This window comes from Mesoplodon bidens, assembly GCF_964165515.1.
Source record: "Mesoplodon bidens genome assembly, chromosome: 1".
In the NCBI taxonomy this organism is placed as follows: domain Eukaryota; kingdom Metazoa; phylum Chordata; class Mammalia; order Artiodactyla; family Ziphiidae; genus Mesoplodon; species Mesoplodon bidens.
In genome coordinates, this window is record NC_138176.1 from 13,103,574 (window position 1) to 13,129,431 (window position 25,858).

At 39.3% G+C, this 25,858-nt stretch overlaps 1 protein-coding gene across 2 annotated transcripts in view; it reads left to right on the forward strand.

Annotated features, from left to right (window-relative positions):
• CACUL1 (CDK2 associated cullin domain 1) overlaps positions 1-25,858 on the forward strand; it is a 67,283-nt gene that overhangs the window by 2,627 nt on the left and 38,798 nt on the right. For both annotated transcript variants that reach the window (XM_081224991.1, XM_081224992.1), the window contains exons 2-3: positions 19,407-19,533; positions 20,421-20,523. In XM_081224991.1, coding sequence (XP_081081117.1) covers positions 19,407-19,533; positions 20,421-20,523 — 230 coding nt within the window. The remainder of the gene's footprint in view (positions 1-19,406; positions 19,534-20,420; positions 20,524-25,858) is intronic.

The window sequence follows — 25,858 nt, forward strand, 5'->3', positions numbered from 1 at the left end:
GCGCCACCAGGGAAGCCCGAGCTGACTAATAAATATCTAAAAACTGAAATAGTAAAACGTCCCCTTTCAAAAACTCTGGATGAAGATAATCTTATAATTGAGGTGCAGTGAGCTTTTAAATAACAATTCCTTTTTCAAAGTTGTTCTGGGAAGTAGGGAAAAGAGAGAGAGAGAGAGATGCCAAGCTCATTTTATGAAGTTAGTGAAATCTTGATTCTAAAACTAGGTAAAGTTAATATGAGAAAGTTATACATCTGTTTTCAGTTATTAGCATAAATGTAAAAATCTACACAAAATACTAGTTCTTCAAACCCAACAATGTGTTAAAAGAATCTTGATCCGTAGAGTTTGTTTTAGTAATGTAAGTGTGGTTCAACATCTATTTATCTGTTAATGTAATTTATCTTATTAATAGACTAAAGGAGAGTATGTGGGTTCATCATTCTCTCTACTTTTGTATATGTACTTGAAAATTCCCATATTAAAAAGTTTAAAAAAAAATAGACCAAAGGAGAGAAGTCATCATTATTTCGATACCATAAAATTATTTGATAAGATCCAGCACCCATATATGATAAAAACTCTTGGCAAGCTTGGAACGCAGGATAACTAAATGATGGTCATTACCAAAAACCTACAGCAAATAATAATACTTAACAGAGAAATTTCAGATACATTTACTTTAAGGTCAGTAACAAGGGACTTCCATGGTGGTCCAGTGGTTAAGACTAAGCGCTTCCACTGCAGTGGGCACGGGTTCAAACCCTGGTTGGGGAACTAATCCTGCATGTGGCATGGCAAAAAAAAAATAAAAAGATCAGTAACAAGATAAGGATGCTCTCTGTCATTGTTACTGTTTAACATGATAAGAAAGGTCCTGACGAACACTACAGGGGGAAAAAATTAAAAGTATAAGGATAAGAAGGGAAGCAATAAAACTCATTATTTGCAGTTAATATCACTTATCTAGAAGAACCATTAGAATCAAGAGAAGATATTAGAACTAGTAAGAGTTTAGCAGGGTTACTGGACTTAAGATCACCCTACAAAAGTTAGTAGCATTTACTACACTAGCAATAACCAATTAGTAAAGGTAATCAAAAGTAAATATTTATTGTAGGGCTTCCCTGATGGCACAGTGGTTAAGAATCCGCCTGCCAGTGCAGGGGACACGGGTCCGAGCCCTGGTCTGGGAAGATCCCACATGCTGTGGAGCAACTAAGCCCGTGCACCACAACTACTGAGCCTGCGCTCTAGAGCCCACAAGCCACAACTACTGAGCCCACGTGCTGCAACTACGAAGCCCGCACGCCTAGAGCCCGTGCTCCACAACAAAAGAACCCACCGCAATGAGAAGCCCGTGCACCGCAAGGAAGAGTAGCCCCCGCTCGCCACAGCTAGAGAAAGCCCCCGCACAACAACAAAGACCCAACACAGCCAAAAATAAATAAATAAAATAAATAAAAATTTTTAAAAGTAAATATTGTATACAATAATAGCAAGAAAACTATAGTCTCTAGGAATTACCCTAAGTACATAAGATCTTTAAGGAGAGAACTTTAATAAAGAGCTAGAAGAGGACCTAAATAAATGGGAAAACTTTCCATGCTCTTGGGATTAGATTACTTATTGTTGTAAGGAAGTCAGTTTTCTCCATTTTAATCTATAAATTTATAGATTTAATCTACTTATAAATTTAATCTATAATCTATTTATAATCTATATTTGTTATATTCTATTATATTCTATATTATAATCTATAATCTATTTATAAATTTAATCTATAATCTATAAATTTAATCAAAAATCTATAAATTTAATCTGTAATCTATAAATTTGATTAAATTGCCATCAAAATTCCAGTTGGTTTGTCTGACAAACTCAATAACCTGATCTAAAATTTATATGGCAGGTGGGATAAAGTCTGTGAATAGCTAAATCAGTCTTAAAGATTTGCTTTCGTGGGGGCTTGCCTTACCAGAGGTTAAGATACTGTTTCAAAACTATAGTAATAAAAACTAGTGTAAGTGCAAGAACCTAAAAAGTACACTGGGGGAACAAATTGGAGAGCAGAGACTTACCTATATGTTCAGGAACTTAAGATAAAGGTGGTATCATAAATCATCAGAGAAGGGAGTCATGTTGCTAGAAGAGTGGCTCACTTTATGGAGAAAAACCTAACACCACAGATGGGATGAATTAATTAAAGGGATGGATAATTAAAGGTCTAAATGTGAAAGGAAAAGTTATAAAATTAATGGAAGACAATGTTGAAGAAGCTCTTTCCCTAGGGAAAGCTTTATCTCCTAAAACTTATAAAGGTGAAAAAGTAATGATTTTGGGCTCCCCTGGTGGCGCAGTGGTTGAGAGTCCGCCTGCCGATGCAGGGGACACGGGTTCGTGCCCTGGTCCGGGAGGATCCCACGTGCCGCGGAGCGGCTGGGCCCATGAGCCATGGCCGCTGAGCCTGCGTGTCCGGAGCCTGTGCTCCGCAACGGGAGAGGCCACAACAGTGAGAGGCCCGCGTACCGCAAAAAAAAAAAAAAAAAGTAATGACTTTGATTATATAAAAATTAAAGGTTTTCATTCAGTGACAGACAGATGAAAGAATTAGGGAAGATATTTGCAGTGCCCAAAATTGCCAAGGGATTTAGCCTTGAATTTATTCAGCTTTTGTTTGTCCCCAAAAGCATTTTACCTTCATTTTCTAAGGATATTTTTGCTGGATATAGAATTCTAGATTGATAATCTTGTTTTGTTTTTGTTTTTCCTTTCAATACTTTAAAGATGTCTTTCCACTGTCTTCTGGCCTGCATTATTTCTTTTAATGAATGTCTGAATATTCTTATCTTTGTTCCTCTCTAGTAATGTGTCCTTTTTTTCTGGCTGCTTTTAAGATTTTCACTTTATCTTTCACTAAATCAAATTTAATTTGATTGTGATATTCCTTGTGGTAGAGTTTTCTTTAGGTTTATTCTTGTTAGTGTTCTTTGAGCTTCTTGGATTTGTGGGGTTCTAGAATTTGTCAAATCTGGAACATTATCATTCATTTTATATTTTTTCAGAATTACTGCCCCATGCCCCTCAGTTGCATATATGTTACGCCACTTGTTATTGTACACTAAATCACTGAGGCTCTGTTCATTATCTTTTTCAGCTTTTTCACCCCCCTCTGCTTCAGTTCAGATAGTTTCTATTGCTGTGTTGTCTCTGGTGTCTAATCTGTTGTTAATTCACTCTTTTTTTTTTTTTTTTTTTTTTCTTTTTGCGGTATGCGGGCCTCTCACTGTTGTGGCCTCTCCCGTTGCGGAGCACAGGCTCCGGACGCGCAGGCCCAGCAGCCATGGCTCACGGGCCCAGCCGCTCCGCGGCATATGGGATCCTCCCACACCGGGGCACGAACCCGTATCCCCTGCATCGGCAGGCGGACTCTCAACCACTGCGCCACCAGGGAGGCCCTGTTAATTCACTCTTAATCAACAAGAGTTCCAACTGTTTTTAACATAGACTGTCACTGAGTCCAGGTTTCAGTCAGTTAACTGAGCAAATTGTTATAACCATATCTAGTTTCTTGAGATACTGCAGTGAATAAAGAATCTTCAGTAAGTGTATTCCTTTAGATAACTTAAGTCTTACCTAAAGTTATGTTTCAGTCTTTAGAATTCTTAAAGTCTTCCAAAAGTCCACAGTGGTGTACCTCAGAGATATTATGGGTTCTGTTCTAGACCACCACAGTAAAGTGAATATCACAATAAAGTGAATCACACAAATTTTTTCATTTCCCAGTGCGTATAAAAGTTATGTTTACAGTATAGTGTAGTCTGTTAAGTGTGCAATAGAATTATGCCTAAAAAAAATTGAACATATCTTAATTGAAAAATACTTTATTGCTAAAAAATGCTAAATATCATCTGAGCCTTTAGCAAATCATAATCTTTTCGCTGGTAGAGGGTTTGAAATATTGCGAGAATTACCAAAATGTGACAGAGATGCAAAGTGAGCAAATGCTGTTGGAAAAATGGCACCGATAGACTTGCTAGACTCAGAGTTGCCACAAAACTTCAATTTGTAAAAAGCGCAGTATCTGCAAAGTACAACAAAATGAGGTATGCCTGTAGTTCTTTTGGAATGAAGGCTAGCTCCTGTTTGTTTAGATCTGGTGCTTCTTCCCCTGGGAAATTTGATTTATAATAGTTGGAGGGTTAGAGGCGGTGAGAGCTGCTTGGAGGTAAGGCATGAGGAGAATCTGCATTCCCTTGCAAGGCTCCAGGTAGTATTACAGCAGGGGAGCGGGGGCTTCAGTCAAGTAAAGATTAGCCTCATATTGGGTGGGAGGGATGCTTCTCAGGTAGGGAAGGCTCAGTGAGTTTTGTGAGGTCAGGGTTCTCAGATTGATCAAACTCCACCAAACTGACCCCATTTCAGGCCTCAGGGTCTTATCATTTCACAATCAGTGCCCTAACTTTTACTTAAGAGATCTGTCTAGGCTTTGAATTATTTTTATTTGGTAATTCTGTAACTTGCAGAATCACTCTGTTTGATTTTTGGCTATATCAACCCTGTGCCTGTAAGAATTAAGAGGTTCTTTTATGCATTCATGGATGTTCTTTGGTCCTCTGTTTATTGAGTTAATCATTTTCTTAAAGCTTTCACCTGTCCTCAGAATCAGCCCACTCCACAGTCCTTGTCTTTCTTATTTCCATCATAATGCACTTAGCAGTCTGCCGTGCTGTTTTCTTCAAGAAGAACTTTATTCCAGGTATCTACGGGTGATAAGTAATTCTTTGCTGCTACATGCCATGTACTATTAGTATTATGTTATCTAATGGTGGCAATGTCATCATTGCCTTTACATCCAACTAGATTGGAAAACCAAAGCCAGGTTCCTAGCTTTTAAGAGTCTGTGTCCTGTAACTACTCTGGTACCAAATAATTTATCAGTCAGTTCAGTGCAAGAAAGCACTCTAGGTATGTAAAGCAACAGGAGATTTAACAGCAGAAATTGGGTCCGTTGTAAATTGTTGGAAAGGTCAGAGGTAGGAAGTCAGTGAGGCTGCTCGCCTAAAGCTGCTTTCCAGAGGACAGGCTGCTGCTTCTGCTGCCACGACCGCCATTCTTACATCGTCACACTTGCCTCCCTCATCCTTGAAGCTGGTGACCAGACACTGGAACTTGGAGTTCGGCGGCCACAAATTCTGGCGTCTCCAACCTTACTTGCCAGAACCACCAGCAGCAATAATCTGCCCTTTGCCTCCCTTTGGCCTTCCAAATCTCATTCAGATGTGTCTCACGGATGGAATATAATTTGGGAAGTGTAATTATTTAGTTCAGTTTTTCATTGCACATTAGTCAGCTTGATAATTACCCCCAAATTTCAGGAGCTTATGGACCAACAAAGGCTTATTTCTTGCTCATGTTATGTTAGTGGCTGACAGTTGGTCGTGGCTTTTCACATGTCATCTCATTCTGAAGCGCAGCTCTTTTCTGGGTCCTGTCACTCTTGGCAGAGACAAAGAGAAGAGAGTGGACAAGCACACAATGGCTTTAAAAGCCTCTGCTCCGGTGTAGCATATGTCACTAAACAGGCTAGAATGGTTGCCTGTCGGAACGTGTTGGGGCAGGTGGGACTGGAGCGTGAGGATAAAAGGCACTGAACGGCTAGATGGAAGGAGGGAGGGGGTGGGTGGGGTCTTGCCTTGACTGATGGTACTGTGCCACGATCTCAGGGTAATTATGAATCCACTGCACCAAAAGCTTCTCCAGATGAATGAAAGCTTCACAGTATTTTTTAATTGAACTCAATGAAATTATTCTTTTCTTTAAATTCACGACTCAGAAGTATGTTAAAATTGACTTTTGAATTTAGTGAAAGTGTTAACTGATTTTAGTAAATCCAGAATAAAGTTGCTCTACTTGATCAGGTCCTATCTGCCAGTTTCCAGATTGGTTGATTCTTTTACAAGTGGATCAGTTAATGTATTCAGGCCTTAAAATATGCACTGTTTGCAGCATCCGTGGTGGTTATTTGGTATCTTCTTGCCTTCCAGCTTAGTGGAGTTGTGCCGCAGCAAGCATCACTATGGTATTGATCAATTGTCCAAATTTCAGGATCTCATTGGGGATCTTGTCTTGCCATTTTTTGACATGAATTGCACAAAGTGACGGTGATGAAACTGTAAGAGAAGGCCATTGTAATGCTTATGTAAGGCCCAGTCCCAAATCCCTAAAGAAAATGAATGCTGTTTACTTTCTCTTTTTTTTTTTTTTTTTGCGGTACACGGGCCTCTCACTGCTGTGGCCTCTCCCGTAGCGGAGCACAGGCTCTGGACATGCAGGTTCAGCAGCCATGGCTCACGGGCCCAGCCGCTCCGCGGCACATGGGATCCTCCCGGACCGGGGCACGAACCCGCGTCCTCTGCATCAGCAGACGGACTCCCAACCACTGCGCCACCAGGGAAGCCCTACTTTCTCTTTAAACTGTAAGTCTGTAAGCCGCAGACCATATATAATCACGTTGTGAACTGTTAAATGCTATATAAAAAATGATTGTGGATATTCTCTTATAATATGCCTTGGCAGGGAAAACTGGCCTTCCATTTTTCTTCCTACTTTTGTAGTTGTTTGGCTATTAACCTCTGTAGTTAAGAGTATAGATAGGTCATTTGTAGTTGCAGGTGTGCTGACTAGACTGGCATTTTATCCAAACAGATATTTATTTATCGTCTTCTGTATGCCAAGGTAATATTTTAGCCCCTGGTGATGAATGAGACAGAGTTTAGTGTGGTGGGTGATGGACCGATGATTGTGATACATTATAATTAAATGCTGTGGTAAAGTTATGTATGGACATGGTAGCATAGAGGGAAAAAGAATCTTTGAAAATGAATAAAGGTTTGTTAGGAGGACTGAGGTGCCAGGGTTGGCCTTGAAGAGACTTCCTTTGCAGAGGGAGAAGCCTGCGTGGAAGACCCAGAGTTGAAATTATTGTAGGAACATAGGGTGTGAGGAGGGAGTGGCACAAATTAAACCTAGATCGATAGAAAGGTCTAGATGCGAAGGGCATGCCAGGTTAGAGGTGGGATTCTCTTCTGCAGAAATAGGGGCCACTGAAGTATAGTAAGGGAGTCAACTTGGTAAAATTTGTCTTAGCATGTTAATATAGATGAGAAAGGAGAGAGAATGGAGGCAGAGAGACTGGTTAGGGGGTTTAATTATTGTAGTCTAGGCAAGAGATGACAGCCTGAACAAATAAAGCATTGGAAGAGAGGTGGTGTCCGACTTTGGAAACATCTGGGGACTACAGTCTGTAAAATTTGGGTGGGAAGAAGGGAGGCTAAGGATATGGTAGGCGTATAGGTAGGGGTGTGTGTGTGTCTTTTTTAAGTTGTCTGTGGAACCTTTGGGTGGAGAGATCCAGTAGGCAGTGGGTAAGCTGAGCTTTCTCATTTCATGCACCTTAGAATATTGGAAGTGCTGAAACAAAAATTTAGTTTCACCGGATTTCTTTTTCCCTTTCAGAGGATTTGAGTTTCACCAAACTCTTTGGTCTTAGAACAAAACAACACAGAACTTTGCTTTTATATAGGCTTATACTTTAAAAACTTAAACTGTATGAAAAGATATATAATGAAAATCAGTGATTCCTTCCTTTGTTCCTTCCCATTCCTGGACCTGTGACCCAGAGTCAATTATTTTTAATTCATTTAGTTGTCTCTTCTGGTATTTATCCACACATTTCAATGTGTTAATATTGTTATTGATTACTTAGTCAGTTTTATATTACCTGTTGGCCTGTTATTTCCACGACGTTTTAGTTCTCTTATACCTCGACACACCTTACCTCTTTAATTCTTTAAATACCACAATTTTTGGTTCAAAATAAACCATATTTACAACTAAATATTCACTAAAGAGCCAGGAGTGTACTCAGATTACATTTTCTTTCACATAGAACTCTGCTAGTAAGTTGCCTTGTTTATACTTGCATAGTTTTTGAAAAACTGATTCTTAAAGTTTTTCAACATCTTTATCACATCCACCATATACCTGTCACTGGTGTTTTTGAAATGCTCAGTTAATCAGTATTTTCTTTTTGCCTGCTTGTGGAGCTGTTAATCTTCTTGTTCCTGTTTTTTTCTTAGGGCCCACAGTTGCCACTCATGGACTTCCCAACAGGTGGAATGATTGTTACTTGATATCTTCCTTTTATTTATTTATTAAAAGTTTTGTTAAAAGTTGAAATATAGTTGATGTACAATATTATGTTAGCTTCAGGTGTACTGCATAGTGATTTGATATTTGCATATATCATGAAATGTTCACCACAATAAATCTAGTAACCGTCTCTCCCCATACAAAATTATTACAATATTATTGGCCACGTATCTTAAGCTGTATATATGGTACAACATATATACATATGTGATTGTTTTCAGTTGATGATCTCTTAAGTTTGAATGCCTTCTAACAACGATACATTTTTATTCCCCCCATCATGTTGAATGTTTTTGATGTTGTATTTTCCATCTTTTTGTTTTGTGTATCCCTTAACTATTTATTGTGGTTTTAGATGACTTTACTACTTTTGTCTTTTAACCTTCCTACTGACTTTATAAGTGGCTGATCTACTACCTTTACTATATGTTCGTCTTTACTAGTGAAATTTTTCCTTTCATAATTTTCATATTTTGAGTTGTGGCCTTTTCTGCTTAGAGAACCCCTTTATCATTTCTTGTAAAGCTGATTAGTGGTGCTGAACTCTTAGCTTTTGCTTGTCTGTAAAACTCTTTTTATCTCGCCTTCAAATCTGAATGATAACCTTGTCAGGTAGAGTATTTTTGGTTGTAAGTTTTTTCTTTCATCACTTTGCAAATATCATGCCATTCGCTTTTGGCCTGCAAAGTTTCTGCTGAGAAGTCAGCTGTGAGTCTTTATGGGAGTTCCCTTGTATGTAACTAGTTGCTTTTCTCTTCTGCTTTTAAGATTCTCTCTTTATCTTTAATTTTGCAATTTTAATTATTATGTGTCTTAGCATGGACTTCTTTCAGTTCAACTTGTTTGGGAGTCTCTGTGCTTCTTGGAATTGGATGTCTGTTTCCTTCCCCAGGATAGGGAAGTTTTTAGCTATTGTTTCTTCAAATAAGTTCTTTGCTCCTTTCTTCTCCTTCGGAGACCCCTGTCAAGTTAGTATGCTTGATGTTGTACCAGAGGTCTCTTAAACTATCCTCATTTTAAAAAATTATTTTTTCTCTTTTTCTGTTCAACTTGGGTGATTTCTACTACTGTCTTCCAGATCACAGTCTGTTACTCTGTGTCATCTAACCTACTGTTGATTCCTTCTAGTGTAACTTTAATTTTAGTTAATTGTATTCTTCAGCTCTGTTTGGTTCTCAGTATTTTCCAACTGTTTGTCGAAATTCTCACCATTTTCATCCATTCTTCTGAGCTAGGGAGCATCTTTATGATCATTACCTTGAACTCTTTGTTGAGTAGATTGCCTGTCTCCACTTGTTTAGCTCTTTTTCTGAGGTTTTGTCTTGTTTCTTTGTCGGCTCATTTTGCCCAGTTTCCTGTGTTAGGTTGGTTACATTTCCCAATTTTAGAGAAGTGGCCTTATGTAGGGGACATCCAATGGGTCCCAGTAGCACACTCCCTTCTGGTCACCAGAGCTATATATGCTCAAGGGGTGCCCCCGTGGGGCTGCCTGTGCCCTTCTTTTATGGCAGGACTGCTATGGTGGGTGTGCTGGTAGGCGGGGCTGGCCCCCAGCCTGGCTGTGAGGCCCTGCCTCATGCAGTGGCTGCCGGGCTGCTGGAGGGCAGGGTAGGCTTCCCAGCTGTCTGCCTGGCCCTGGGGCTGGGGCTGGCCTGCTGGTGGGCGGGTAAGCCCCCAGTGCTAATAAGCTAGGGGGAGGATTCCAAAATGTCACTTGCCAGTGCTGTGTTATCTTGGTAGAATGAGCTCCCCAAAATGGCTACTGCCAGCATCTCCATCCCCAGGGGGAGTTCCAGTTGCCTCCTGCCTGCCCAGGAGGCTCTCCAAGATCAGCAAATGGGTCTCACCCAGGCTCCTTTCAATTTACTGCCTCTGTGCTGAGATTTGAAGTGTGTGAGATTTAACGTATGCCCTTTAAGAGCAGAGTCTGTTTCCTACAGCTCTCTGGCTCTCCTGGACATAAGCCTTGCTGGTTTTCAAAGTCAGATGTTCTGGGGGCTCATCTTTCTGATGCAGGAACCCTGGGCAGGGGAGCCTGATGTGGGGCTCAGAAAGAATCCTCACTCCTTGGGGAGAACCTCTTTGATTGTGATATTCCTCCCATTTGTGGATCGCTGACCTGGAATTGTGAATCCTGACAATACCGCGTCTCAGCCTCTCTTACTCAGCTCATTGTGGTTCCTTGTTTAGGTATGCAGTTGTGGAATAGCTTTTCTGCTAGTTTTTAGGCCGTTGTCATAGATAGTTGCTCTGTAAGTAGCTGTAATTTTGGTGTATCCATGGGAGGAGGAGTGAGTTCAGGGTTTTCCTACTCTGCCGTCTTGGCCACCTCACTTCATGTCTTTCTTTTTACTGGTGTGTTCCCATGTATGTGTGTGTATGTACAGAACATATCTGCTGGCTGTCTGTTGGGAAAATGTGTATGGATAATAATATCAGGTCTTGAATATATAAAAATGCTCACTTGATTGACTGTTTGGGTACAGAATTCTTACCTAAATAATTTTTTTTTTTTTTGGCTGCGTTGGGTCTTCGTTGCTGCGCATTGCAGCGAGTGGGGACCACTCTTCACTGCGGTGTGCGGGCCTCTCACTGCATTGGCTTCTCTTGTTGTGGAGCACTGGCTCTAGGCACCCAGGCTTCAGTAGTTGTGGGACATGGGCTCAGTAGTTTTGGCTCCCGGGCTCCAGAGCGCAGGCTCACTAGTTGCAGTGCACGGGCTTAGTTGCTCTGCAGCATGTGGAATCCTCCTGGACCAGGGCTCGAACCCGTGTCCCCTGCATTGGCAGGTGGATTCTCAATTGCTGCGCCACCAGGGAAGCCCCCTAAATAAATTTTAAAGTGTTGCTTCATTGATTTTAAGCTTGCAGTGTTACAGTGGAGAATTCGGGTGCCATTTTAATTCTTGTTATTTTGCATGTGATCTTTTTTTCCCTTTGGAAAATTATTGGGATGTTTTCTTAGGTTAATGAGTCAGTGTTTTTCTCCCTTTACATTTTCTCTCTTCTCCCTTTTCTCTGGAATTATTGGTAGTCAAATGTTGAATTTCCTGTTTTGATCTTCTAAGTCTGTTAACTATTTTTTAGTATATTCTATTTCTCTTAATGTTCTAGGAGAGTTTCTAGGTGTTTACTTTTTTCTTTTGGATTTTTTTATGATAAAGGCATTTATGATGAGATAAATGCTTTTATTTATTTATTCATTCATTCATTCATTCATGGCTGTGTTGGGTCTTCATTGCTGCATACGGGCTTTCTCTAGTTGCAGCGAGCAGGGGCTACTCGTTGTGGTGTGCAGGCTTCTTATTGCGCTGGCTTCTCCCGCTTCAGAGCATGGGCTCTCTGATGCGTGGACTTCAGTTGTAGCGCGCGGGTTTGGCTGCTCTGTGGCATGTGGGATCTTCCTGGACCAGGGCTCGAACCCGTGTCTCCTGCATTGGCAGACGGATTCCCAACCACTGCGCCACCAGGGAAGCCCTTCTTTTGGATTTTTAACAATGGCTATATTTTTAATTTTAAGAGCATTTGGAATTCTCCTTTTTCATTACTGTTACTAATTTTTATCTTCTCAGCATAGTAATTATAGGATTTTTTAAAAAGTTTTCTTTTGTTCTTTTAGTTCTTTGCTTTTATCTTTGCAATTTTTGTTTGTTTTGATCTCTGATGTCTGAGACTTTGCAAATTTTCGTGATCCTTAGCTGTCTATTCGTATTTAAAAGTGAAAAAGGCTAATTGGTAGTTCTGTGTTTACAAGGGACCTTGCCAAGTGTAAGTGTTGGGCTTCACTTCGGGTTAATTGGATGCAAAGCTGCTATTTCTTGGGGAACTGCCAAATAGTATGTGAATGTCTTTTCTCTGGGACTGTTCCGTTTCTCTAGGGAAGGATCTTCTTCCTTTCTGGGAGAATGGTAGGGTTGGGTAGGTGGGGCAGGAAGTAAAGACACTTCTCCTGGCCGATGGCATTCTAGAATTAAAGAAAAGGAGCAGGGTTAGGTGTTTGAACGTTTCTTATTTTGACTTTTGACTTAACTTAAATCTGCCAGCCCTGTGCTTCCCACCCACCCACCCACCAACCCACCAACCATGTATCTGTCCTGGAGTCCCAAGCTTTTACCTTTCAGTTTCTGTGCAGAATAACTCTTCTCTTTTTTACTGTTTAGTCTACAGACTTGCAACCAATCTTCACCCTTCCCACTCCAGCCACCGACTCTCTGCCTCTAAACCTCGCTCATTGTATCCTGTCCTTAGGTCCTGAACTGCTCAGGGTCCTGCAGGGCAAGATTAGCTCACCTATTGGTGTTTCCACCTCAGCACACACTGCCTTATGCTACTACTTCACAGTTACTTTCCTGGTCTTAATGCCATGGAGAGTTTGACTTGTTTAAATCTTGCAGGTAAAACAGAATTTTAAAACTATGGCAGATGTGCAGTTAGCATGGTTTGCACATATGTAATCACAGTTGAGCAGATACTTTCTATTTGAATATTGTGAGATTTTGGATTAGTTGGAGTTGGAGCCATAATGGATGTTTTGATAGCACTTGACCTTTTCATATATGTACTTTCATAACATGTTCATAGTGAGAACTGTGTCACAGGCTCAAATGTGATGTTGTAATTGTAGAATAAGGTTATGCAGTAACTATTCTAAAGTAATGTATTGATAGATTTCCATCTTGCTGGTAGGCCGCTGCAGCTACTTTCTGTTTTTAAGATAGTAGTGATGAAGGAAGTTTCTACTGTTCTGTTTTTTCCTCAATCTGAGAAATGTGTCTATTTCTACGCAGGAAAACAACAATGGAGTGTGTTTTCTCTAGAAGTTTTACAGTGTTTGGGGGAAAGAAACATGTCATTTGAAACAAGGCAAAGCAGGTTATATGGTTTCATATAGTTAGTATGTTGTAAGCCTTATCTGGACCAAAATGTTATCTAGTTATTTGTTTATATAAATGTAACTTACCCTAAACCCCAAACCCTATAACTTAGAAACTTCCCAAACACATGCAATTTAGAACTTAAAACTTAGAAACTCCCCATAGAGCATACAACTTTTAAAAGTTTTTAGCTTACTTCAGAAACAATTGCTTCATTAAGGACTTAACATTAGCTATCATCTTTTACTGGTGAATCAAAATATACCCGAGTAGCTGGCACAGCCTTTGTTTTTTTCCTCCTAATATGGAAAAGGATCTTTAAAGGATTTGGTCACTTCTATTACTATTTTTTTCCCAACTTGGCAGTTCTCTTAGGAGCAGCTAAGTATTAGTCTTTCCTTTGCCAGGATTAAATTATTTTCCTTTTGAGAGAAATAAGTAACTGGGATTTTGTTTTTTTAAAAAATAAAGAGTAAAACTCCATTTATTTGTTAGACTACACAGCCTTGTTCTGATTCTGATTCTCTTCCACTCTGACTGATCTTTTTCTTTATTCCCAAAGGCTTCTCCCCATTCTGCAGGCTTTGTTCTTGGCCTTCAGCTTCTCTCTGTCCATTACTTGAAAGATTTCAGACATCCCCTTGTGCTGGAGGAAGAATAATATTCTACCAGGTGGTAATGTTTTGGACCACACAGATTTACAGGATGGTTATTGATAGATGGGCTTGCTGTGACAACAAGAAGTCGTAATTTTTCTCTGAGATCACATACCCTAGCCAGAGTTAAAAGGAAAGCCCAGAGCTTTTTTCTCCTAGTCCATTTGTCAGATTATCTAATTGTAATTAGTTACAATTAATCTAAAAGGTCACTATGTTTGAGACACAATTTAGCCTGTTTAATTGGGCTTAATCATTTATTTCATAATTGCCAATGCTGTATTCTTCTTAAGGAGCCAGTTCTTAATGAGAGTGGCCTTTTTGGTGGGGAGAAGGGACATGGAAGAGTAGAACTTTAATGCTTTTTTGACATAAAACAGTTCCTAGCTGCCCTTTAAATTTTTTTCTGTGCTACATTTACACCTTTACTTGACTCTCCAGTTCGAGTTGTTTGGAGCCAACAACCATGTGCTAGCAATTGAGAACAGAGGTGCACCTGTGACCCTTGGCTGTCCTGAGCTTGAATAGGAGCATTAGGCAGTGGTTCTCAAAGGAGCAGGCATAAGAATCACCTGGAGGGCTCAAACGGATTTCTGTATCACGTGTTACACGCTCTCCACTTTTCTGACTCTCTAAGTCTGGGTTGGGGCCTGGCAGGTTGCATTTACATTAAGTTAACAAGTTTCCAGGTGATGCTGATGCTGCTCTGGTATCAGATTTTGAGAGCCACTGATAGTAGGTAGTGGCCAGTCTTCGCAGTAGACCAAGAATGAATTAATAATACCTGCTATAGTTTCTGAATATATCCTCCCCTTACAAACAAATAACAAGAAAAAAACTCAAAAGGAATATCTGGTAGGGCTTACCTGGTTTGCTTTAGCCTGTGTGAAACCAAATGCACTTCAATTTTTAATTCCAGAGCTACTAATAAGTAGTATGCCTTGGACTGTTTTTATATTAAACATTTATTTTGACTTCCATTAAATTAATTTACTTCGCATACATTATTGAATACGTATCATATGATAGTTTGGAGTTGGGGCTCTAGCGCTGAATTCCTTCTCCAAGGGGCTTATGTCTAGTTTGAGGAAGATTGATAGTAAACACATAACGTGTCAAGTGTCGATAAGTTACTTGGATAACAAAGTATGAGAGTTGAACATATTTATTCCTGCCTGGTATGAATTACATATCCCTAATACTTTCTCATTTATTAGCAATCTGATAGTATTTCCTGAACCTTAGATTCCAGCTATTCCATGTGTTTTAGATTTTATTTCACTTTATTTTAGTAAAGGTCAGTTGTAGTACTTTCTCAATAGAACTGAGGCTATGTGAGCTTGTTATCTTATGAGTTTCAAGGTTTAAGCCTTGTGGCGAGATGTTATGAGGGCAACCTGAGGGTTTTTACATTTTGTGAACTTGAATGTCTCTAGAGGGCATATGCATTCTCCAGCTCATTGAAATGCTCACTGCTCTTTTTTATTCTTATACCAGGCCTGTTTTACCCATTTATGTTAATGGCCTGGGCCTTGTAGGCATTTGAGTTTAGAATACCTTCTTTAAACAGTTTGAAAAATAGTGCATTTTTTTCAAGCTGGAAAATCTAACCTAGATAAAATTTAGTTATTTAATGGTAATTTCATTTTTGTTTAGGTTCCATGTTTCTTTTTTTTTTTTTTTTTGGTTAGTCTGAACTTTTTTGTGGGCAAAGTTGAAAGTGATTGATTACATTTCTCTAGCTAGAGGCTCTAGTTTTAGAATTCAGGACTGCACGCATGCACACACACACACACATACACACTTTTAGGCTGTGCGTGTCAAATGTTAGATAAACCAAACAGCTAATATATTTTGTTTGTTTTAAGTCAGAGATTGGGTTGAGATTAGCAAGGAATTCGATGTCTTAGCATTTTCTGGATTGTCATTTTAAGTGTTGACCACAGATTGCTATGAAAAACCTTCCTAATCTTTGGCTAAGCGTATGAATACCAACTAGTGCTCATTCTTCAAATTCCCTGTAGCTCTGCAGATGCTTCTCTGTGTTCTGCTTTCCTTTGCTACCGTGGTGAAGATTGGGTGGCTCCTGAGAAGAAAGTCATGTTAGCCAGTGTCTTAGTCTGTTCATGCTGCTGTACCCGACTGTCATAGACTGGGTGGCTTATTTATGTCTTACACTTTTGGAGGATGAGAAGTCTAAGATCAAGGCGCTGGCAGATTCAGAGTCTGGTGAGAGAGGCTGCTTCCTGGTTCATAGAAGGCCATCTTCTCACTGGGTCCTCACATGGCAGAAGCGGTGAGGGAGTTCTCTAGAGACTCTAAATCCATTCATGTGAGGGTTCCGCCCACATGCCTAAAAACCTCCCAAAGGCTCCATCCACCTCCTAATGCCATCACACTGGGGGTTAGGGCTTCAACACATGAGTCTTGGGGGGACGCAAACATTCACTCCGTAATAGCTAGCATGTAAGTGAATTGGTTTTCTGTTGTTTTTCAAGCAAAATATATGTGGAAATATAGCTTCTTTTTAGATGTGGAAATAGGATTTAAGATTTTCTACTGTGACTTGTGCCTTTTTCGTTTTGGTTTGAAAGTCTGTTTTCAAAGGTATTTAAAACCAGAGCAGTTTTTGTTTTTCTTTTTCAATGCCACATGAAAGATACCTGAGAGGCATCAGAGATCATTGCTTCTGTGGAGCTTCGTTCTGTCCTGACAGCTGCGGGACTTCACATCTTAGGTTCTTTTTCCTCTGTCATATCTTTGACTTGGAGATTTGCCAAAGTGTGAACCGTGTGCTTGGGAAGCAGGTGTCTCCCCAGCCGCAGCGCAGGGTGGAGTTAATTGAACCGGGTGGTCCAGGAACCCATGGGGTTGGTGTGTTCATTCTTGGCTTTCAGTACTTGAAGTTTTCTTTCCGAGCTTGTCAGTTACCTTCCTTAATTCCCAGCGTTTGGCGTAGAGCAGGTGTATGATGTGGTTTAGGTGATAAACACTTGATAGGAGGTTCAGTAACCTAGAATCACATAGTGAGAAAGTTCTTTGTTTTTCAGTTACTTAAAAAAAATTTTTTTAATCCTTCTGAAAGCAGAAAGGTGGTATTTTGGAGCTAGCGTGTAACACTTCTCAGCATCTGCCGATCTCCTTTATTCACAGGGAAGGCAAGCTTCACTCAGAACCTTTAAAGGCAGTAGGACCTAGCTAGAATTTAATAACACTGTGTTTATTTCTACATTGCAAATGACACTGCTTTTCTGTTTTTGATCAATTCTTACTTTGTTTTAAGTGCGAGCAGTTTTATGCACAAGGGGGTGATTCTAGGAAGCACCTGCAGGAGTGTGGAGACAGAGACAGGGATGGTAAGGAGGCCGTGAAGAAGGCAGCACTGCGGCGACTGGAGTGGAATCCCAGCGGGGACTTGGGAGTCAGTGCGTACTCACCCAGAGTAAAGGGAGACGCTGGGTATTTACACTGAGTTCTCATTAGTCATTACTTGATCATGGCTTCTGGGGGTGTTAATTCTCTAGAACTTCCAACCGGCCTCTCCTTCAGGCAGAGCGACCCCGGCAGCCAGAGAGAACACTGGCAAATAATGGTAGGTGCTGACAGTGACCTTTGTGGATCACTGTAAATGGGTGGGGTACCAACAGTTTCAGCTTCACTCCCAGACATGCTAAGCTTCTCCTACATCCTCCTCATCTTAGTCAACGGCAGCCCCATCCTTCGGTGCTGAAGGCTAAAAACTTCAGTCATCCTTGACCCTTCTCTCACATCTCACATCCAAACCATCAGCAAATCTTGTTGGCTCTACCTTAAAATATATTGAAAATCTGACCTCTCCTCTTGCCCTCACTGCTACCACCTGCTCCAATCCCCCATCATCTCACAGCCTTCTAACTTAGTTTATTGCTAGTACAGAAGCTGGAATGATCCACAGAAAATCAAAGTCAGATGACATCACTGCTCAAAACCTTCCACGTGTCCTCATCTTAGAGTGAAAGGCAAAGTCTTTGCATTGCCCATAAGGCCCTCCAGCACATCTGGCCTCCTGCTCCCGTTTGTGTGTGTGCCTGTGTGTGCACACGCATGTACAGTTCTTTTTGGTTTTAGCCTTATATGTAGTCAAAACATTCCTTTCCTCTCCATTTTCTTCCCTATTTTTTTTTTTAGTGTGGGTTATGTGATTCATTTGTAAATTAGATTCATTTGCCACAGTTTGCCATTCCATCTTTACCACTACATCCTGGGTGAAATTTTTTTTTTTTTATACAGTGAATGTACTTTTTATAGTGTGTAGTTCTGTTGGTTTTGACAAACACGTGGAATGGTGTATCCACTACCGCGGTTGCATACAAAAGAGTCCATTGTCTTAAAAATTCCTTCCTGCTTCCCCTTTGCAGACAGTCCTTCTTTCCACCTTCCAGTCCCACTGGCAACCACTGATCTGTTTTCCTCCCTATAGTTATGCCTTTATAAATAAGTGAGAGTCTTACCATATGTAGCCTTTTTGGTCTGATTCTTTGATTTAGCAGAATACATTTAAGATTTTTCTGTGTTGTGTAAATCAATAGTTCACTCCTCAAGTGTCCTTTAAGTATATTTAAGCAAAAAAAAAAAAGTGAACTGATTTAAAGAAAATATTGAACAAACATGATACAGGTGGCACGTAGATATGAGAAACGTCTTGAACCTGAATGACTAAAATTTGGAACTCAGTAGTGTGATAGAAAGATGCTAAGTCAAGGCTTTGCTTTACCTGGTACCTCTGCCAGTGATTAGTTGTGTGCACTTGGGGAAGTCAACCTTCTGCTCTTGAGTTTCTGATAAAAATAAACAGTAAAATGGCTGATCTAGTAGTTGTTAGCTCCTACCATGGTTCATAAAGACACAGGGTATCTTAGGTGCTTTGGGTGGCTCTTTTTTACATTAGCATTTCATTGTTGTGAAGCACCCATCACCCCTGGATTTCACCGTTGTTAGGACAACCTGTTACAAATGCTTTGTTAAACCTATCATGGAGGAATAAGAGCCAGCCATTAAGAATGAGGTACGCCTTCAATGTAAGGCTCCCGTTCATCCACGTTTTTTTTTTTTCTGTTGGGCTTTTCTAAAGGGTAGGCTAGGGAGAGCCTGAGTCAGAGCTGTAGTCATGTCCAGGAGGTACTGGTGGTGCAATAAATCTCTGTGAGTTTTTAGCACCGTAACATTTGGAAATTAATTTCCATAGTCCTTTCCCTAGGTAGATTTCCCAGAGCTGTCTGTAAAGATTGGTTGGAGGTCATAGTTTCCCAGAACTTTATCATGGTTCATGATAGGCCATCTTGTCACATCATTGGCAACGTGTATTTGAGGGTCAGTGCATGTTAAGAACTCCACTGATAACGGAAACCGGGAGAGGGAACCAGAGATAATTGCTGTTTTGTTTTTATTTTTAAAGATGAACAGATTCATAGTAATTTTTTTAAAAATCATAATTAATGGCTGCTTCAAACCCCTGTCCAGGTTGGGATTTTTGAAATTGGAAATGGGATAATAATTGAGTTGTATTTAGGTGACAGTGTCAATGTAAAATCAGAAAGTAAGTGGGAGGAATTGGAGAATACAGAATTGATCTGTTTATTTTACATGTGGCACATAGTAATATTAATTTTACTTTTTACTTTTAGTAATGAATGTTATAACTATTGAAGATTATAAGAGCACATACTGGCCAAAATTGGATGGTGCCATAGATCAGCTTTTAACTCAGAGTCCTGGTGACTATATCCCCATATCCTATGAACAGATATACAGGTAAGTCAAGATTTAATTTGCTTGGGTTTTAGAGGGTATAGTGAAGTTCACAGCAACTTGAATTACGACAGTTTGTATGCATATAATATATGATACCTACGTTAAGGCTCTGTAAGTTATTTATATGTTCCATACTTGTGGATTGGGGGTTTGATTTATACTTTTTGCTTCAGAATTGTTTTTCAAATGAAGATAGTGTTAATCCTAACTCAGCCTGCCACGCCCACCATACATAATGCAGAAATTATAGAGGTCAGTGAAAAAGGCAAAAAATATGTAGTTTTAGTATCACAGGGAGATGTTAGCTTAATCTGTTGATGTTTGTGGCACACAGGTTTAACTATCTTTGGTTATTTTGTTTCCCAGCTCCTGGTAAATGGAAGTAGCAAATTAGTGAGGACCGGGGTGCGTTGTGAGATCAGCCCAGTCACAAGAGGGGGAAGTGACAACTGTGCTGTTCTGCACAAGTGATGCACAAAGAGGTTATTTAGCAAACGTTTTTGTTAGTTAGAAACCTTCTGCTGATTGTCACTCTCTCTTCCTTATTTTGACATTCATTAAAACGAGAGAGAAACTGGCTTATTAGTAGTTATCATAGTCAGACTCTCAGATAATCACCCAATATTAGATTATCTAATACGGATAAAAAATTAAATAGAATACTCAAAAAGATTATTTGTAGCTGGTGATAATGTCTCTTCCACATGAACACTGATTGGGGCAGGATAAATTTTTGTTTTAAGAGTTGCAATTGGTCACTTTTTGAGGCCTGAATTAATTATTTGACCAGTGGTTACATATTGAGGGTATGCCTTAACCTTAGGTTGAATTAAGTGCTTCAACCTTAAAATCATTAACTTGGTTTTTGTCTCCCCTCCTCCCCACAGTTGTGTGTATAAATGTGTATGCCAGCAGCACTCGGAACAGATGTATAGTGATCTGATTAAAAAGATAACTAATCACTTAGAAAGAGTCTCAAAGGAGCTGCAGGTAAAGAACTTATGGTATTGATTTTAGCTTCTTTGGGATTTTCTGACTGGTTGGAATTAGCTTTATAGTATACCTTTGGAGGCTTGTTCATTTGATTATGATATAAATTTATAAATATTTTATAGATGAATATGGATCAAATGGTCTTATCTTTGGAACAGATTAATTTGAAAATTTGACATAAACTGTGGACATTTTTGGATTAAATGTATTTCCAACTTTAATTCTGTTTATTACCATGCAATATTTCTTTTATGTAAAACCTTATTTGTTCTGTTAACCTCAGTATTTGGTGACTTTTATATTATAAACGTGTACATTCTAATTTTTTTCTGGAACTTTTTTGAAAATTATTATCTTTGAAGTGTCATTTGCCTACCAGTTTCTAATATTTGCTAATATAAACAACTGAAGTCAGCATTTTGTTGATAAACCCTCTACAGATGAACATCATCCCAGCTGTAAAATCTGGGGCAAGTTGCAGGAAATATTTTATTTAAGGAAGCACTTGGCTTCTCGATCCTACTCTGCCCCTCCCTGCCTCAGTAAAGTTTCCATTGCTTGAAGGTCAGGTAGTATCTTTATTCCAGGACCAGATCACATTTGAGTTGTGGTGTAGAAGTTACAAGATGTGCAGAGAAGTCACTCAGCAGTAGATCACCAGGGTCCACACCACAATTAGGAAGTGCTCCAGCAATCCTGAAATATCCACAGTTTCTAGCAAGTTCTGGGTTGCTATTTGGATATTCTCCTCACTTACCTTGTGTTTTTTTTTTTTTTTTTTTTTTTTTAAGTATAGCCAGACCTGTGTTTATCATAGCCAAATATATCTTTTTCCTGTTGCTAGTGTAAATTGTTTTCGTCATCTTTTTGCCATTAAATACAAAACCTTTATTCATCTAACAGATATATTTAGTGTTAGGCATTGTATGTAAACCATAGATGAAGCCTAAGGTCTGCGCATTGTAGCTTTGAATGATCTGCTTATTAATTCTCGACTCTGCCCTCTCTCTGAATCCCCACGTTCAATTTACTGCTGAATCCTATTTCTGTTCTGTTTCTCTCTTGGCTCCTGTCCGCTTGGCCACCACCCAGTCCAGGCCACATCATCTCAAGTGTTTTACTAAAATGCTCATCTTAGTTGGTGCTCTCTGCCTCTAGTCTTAACACATCTAACTAGAATCTTGCGTTTCAGAGCGACTGTTTCTAAGGTACAGCTCTGATTATCATATTCCTATTAGAATAAAGTCTAAATTTCTTAATATGATTTAGGAAGGCTTTCACTTTTTGACTCCTGCTTATTTCTGCAGCCTGATGTCTTACCTTTCTGCTCCTGCATACTGAACTTACTTCAGTTCCTTGAACATTTTAGGTACTATCTCACATCTTGGCTTTTGCCACGTTAACTTAACTGTCTGAAACATTCTTCCTTTTCTTCTGCCCTCTTATTTTTTTGGTCAGTGTGAACTTAACATTTAGGCTGCCACTTAGACATCATTTGTTTTGGGAAACATTCTCTGATACCTTGTTCCCCAAGTCAGGTTTGGGAGCCCCTCATCTGTGCTTCTGTAACACCCAATACTTCATGGTAGTTCATTGTGTAATTTATGGTTTAGCTGTTCCCCTTCCCCACGTTCCCCACCCCAGTATTGTGTCCTGAGAGGGCGGAGGAGCATGTCTGTTTTCATTATTGTGCTGTTAGTACCTTGCCCAGTATCTCATACATACTAAGCATCACTTGCTGAATGAAATGTATAGCAAATGAATGTTTATAAATATTTACTCTCTGTTGGTTAGTGAAAGCTTTTCTAGTAGAAATCCGAGTTTGATCTCGTTTTTTAACATGAAGTCTTGGTGGTCTTTGGGGTGCAGGGTGTACCAGAGATTTCATTAGATCAACAAAGAACTCATCTCAAAAAGGATTGTTTTATGAATACTGTTTTGCTATTTTTTTTTTTTAAATTTATTTATTTATTTTTGGCTGTGTTGGGTCTTCGTTTCTGTGTGAGGGCTTTCTCTAGTTATGGCGAGCAGGGGCCACTCTTCATCGCAGTGCGCGGGCCTCTCACTGTCGCGGCCTCTCTTGTTGCAGAGCACAGGCTCCAGACGCGCAGGCTCAGTAGCTGTGGCGCACGGGCTTAGTTGCTCCGTGGCATGTGGGATCTTCCCAGACCAGGGCTCGAACCCATGTCCCCTGCATTGGCAGGCAGATTCTCAACCACTGCACCACCAGGGAAGCCCTGTTTTGCTATTTTTGAAATAATATTAAATATTCTAAAACAGAAAGCGAACCATTTCAATTCAAATTATAAGGATAAAATAATTACTTGTCTTGCTTATAAAAGTTATCTATGAAATATGAATTGGAAATTTTATAATATGTTTTACACGTATGCTTTGCCATCCCGTGAGTCATTAATTTGACTGATAGAATTGTGACTTGCTAGTTATTTGTCATATTGCAGTTTCTGCTTGAGTAGAATTTTTCTTGTACTTAATTTTGTAAGCACTATACGACTACATTTCATTCTTACAGTTAGAATATTACTGAAAAATATTTTTTAAAGTTAGAGGGCACTATAGTACTGCGTTATCAAGCTCAGTCTAACTGGCAGTTTTGGAAGGCCACTTGGCTACATTCCCTGGCATAAATTTGCTTGATCAATTATCAGTAATACAAAGGTAACCTGTTACTTGCCCAGGATGGGCTGCACAGGGTACTAATACTTGAGAGTCACTGAGGTTCAGAGAGTAAGTTTCTGAGGTTTTGGAGAGTGATCCCTGTCAGTGTGTGTAGAGCTCCTTTATTCTTTATCAGGAATGCATAATAGTTCATTGTACCTTGCTTTATTGACGTACTTCAATTTGTTTAACCACTTTTTAATCCATGAATATTTAGGTTGCTTCCAGCCTTTTGCTGTTACTAACAGTGCTACAGGGAATAATCAGTCTTGTAAGTTTTATTGTGCTTCGCTTTATTGTACTTCACAGATATTGCATTTTTTACAAATTGAAGGTTTGTGGCAACCATGTGCTGAGCAAGTCTTTCAGCATCATTTTTCCAATGGCATTTGCTTGCTTCTTGTCTCTGTGTCACATTTTGGTAATTCTCGCAATATTTCAAACTTTTTCATTATTTCTATATTTGTTATTGTGATTTGTGATCAGTGATCTTTGATATTACTGCTGTGACTTGCTGAAGGTTCAGATGACGGTTAGCATTTTTTAGCAATAAAGTATTTTAAAATTAAGGTATGTACGTTGTTTTTTTTTAGACATAACGCTATTGCACACTTAATAGACTACGATATAGTGTAAATATAACATCTATATGCACTGGGAAACAAAAAATTCATGTGACTCGATTTATTGATGTTTGCTTTATTGTGGTGGTCTGCAGTTGAACCTGCAGTATCTCCGAGATCTGCCTGTCATGTCATTTACCATGTCCATATTTTGTGGTTCACAAAAGTTGTACCAAGTTGTATGCTCCCACTGGTTCTGTATGTTTCAGAGTGCCTGTTTTCTCTACCATTACTAATATGGCATGTTAGGTAACTAAAGAATTTTTGCTTTATACTAATAATAGGAATAATTCTTATAAAAATAACATAGACAAGGGTGATAGCTCTTTTGATGCTAGTATTTAAAAAACCATATTGATAAATGTGAAGGTAATATATGATGTAAAACCAGGGAATTTAGCTTGTTTTTGGAATCCATACGTGTCCTACTTTGAGTTCAGCAATATGGGACTATAAAAAAATCTTACTTTGAAATGATCTTTTTTGTAAGAGTGTAAACTCGAACCATTATTAAATAGCAGGGTAAAGTGGATAAAAACATGGGGACCTGGGCTCTGGTCTCAACTTTGCCACTCAGCAACTGTGTGCCTCTTGATTAAACATGCTAATATCATCTTGTGAATTTTCTCAACGTTAAAATGAAGTGGCTTTACTGAAACATCTGGTTGCTTTAAGCTCAGTTCTAAGATAGTTTTTCTTTGCTTCCTGCTTGGCAAATGCTTCTTCATTCTTTTCTCAGGCTTAAACTCATTTGTGTCCACCTGTGTAAAATCTTCCTAGAACCCTCACCCTCCCCTCAAACCAACAAACAAAAAGGCCACTGGAACTTCCTCTTCTATGCATGCGTAACGTCTTGGCAGTAACAGCTCTGCACTGTTTCTGCGTCCATGTCTGGCCACCTCACAGCCGTGTCCTCCTTTGAGGGCTTGCATTTTTATCCTTAGTGCCTGGCACAGTTACAGCTCAGCAAATGCTGAGTGAATGCTCAGCATCAAATTTGACCAGTGGGAAGAGTAGCATAATTAGCCTTGTATGACCACTAATCTTTGTGTCTCTAGATGCTTAGGCAGTGAATTCATTCACTGTTCAGTTAATCCAGTACATTAATTTATTCAGTGTTGCAAGTATGTGGCGTAATCTTGGTGTAATCTCTACTTTATAGAGACCTTAAGGGCAGTTTTCACTGGGGACGGAACAAGAGTGTATGCCAGGCCCCATGAGCCAGAAGAGTTTTATTTGGGTGGAGTGTTTTGTTTGCAGTTGCAGCTCTGATTTTAGTAATGATATATTGTTATTATGAGCTAAAACAGGAGTGTGGGATGAGTTGAATTTGACAGATAATCAGAAATTTAGTGTTGGAGTTGATAAAATCAATGAGTTGAACCTTTAGGGCATCAGCCTCTTATCTCTCAAGGGCATCTTAAAATAGCTACTGGTGTGTATAGTTTACATGGCCCAGAGTGACTTACTTATCTCTATCAAAAGCCATATCAGTGTTGGAGGGACTGAAGAGTGTATGAAATAATGTTTCCTATTCCCCAGTTACTGATTTAAAAGCTAGAGAGAATACTGGTTTTTAGAGATTGTAAAAGATTATTTTAATTTGTTGAACCTAAATGCTTTAACATAACAACATAATCTAACTTGCTTCCTCTTTAAAAAAAATATATATTGTTTTCATTTTGGAAACAGTGACTTTTTGACCACTTTGGTAACTTAAAAATTTTTTTTGTTAAATTTATTAAACTACTTATATAGCTAAACCTACTTAGTATTCTGCTTACTCTTGTATTTTATTACGTGTATATCTATACTTTTTACTTACTACTAAATTGTTTGAACTGTGACATACATTTTGCATTAGTTTTTTTTTTTTAAACCGTTCTCTCTGCTTGTGCTTCACTCCTCTGTTCTTTAAATGTGGTAATGAACATCTCTATTTTATTTTCCTTTTTCCGTGCCTCCAGAACCTCAAAATGTGAATTTCCAGTTCTGATTTGTTGATATACCAAAATTGGTTTATTAGTTCA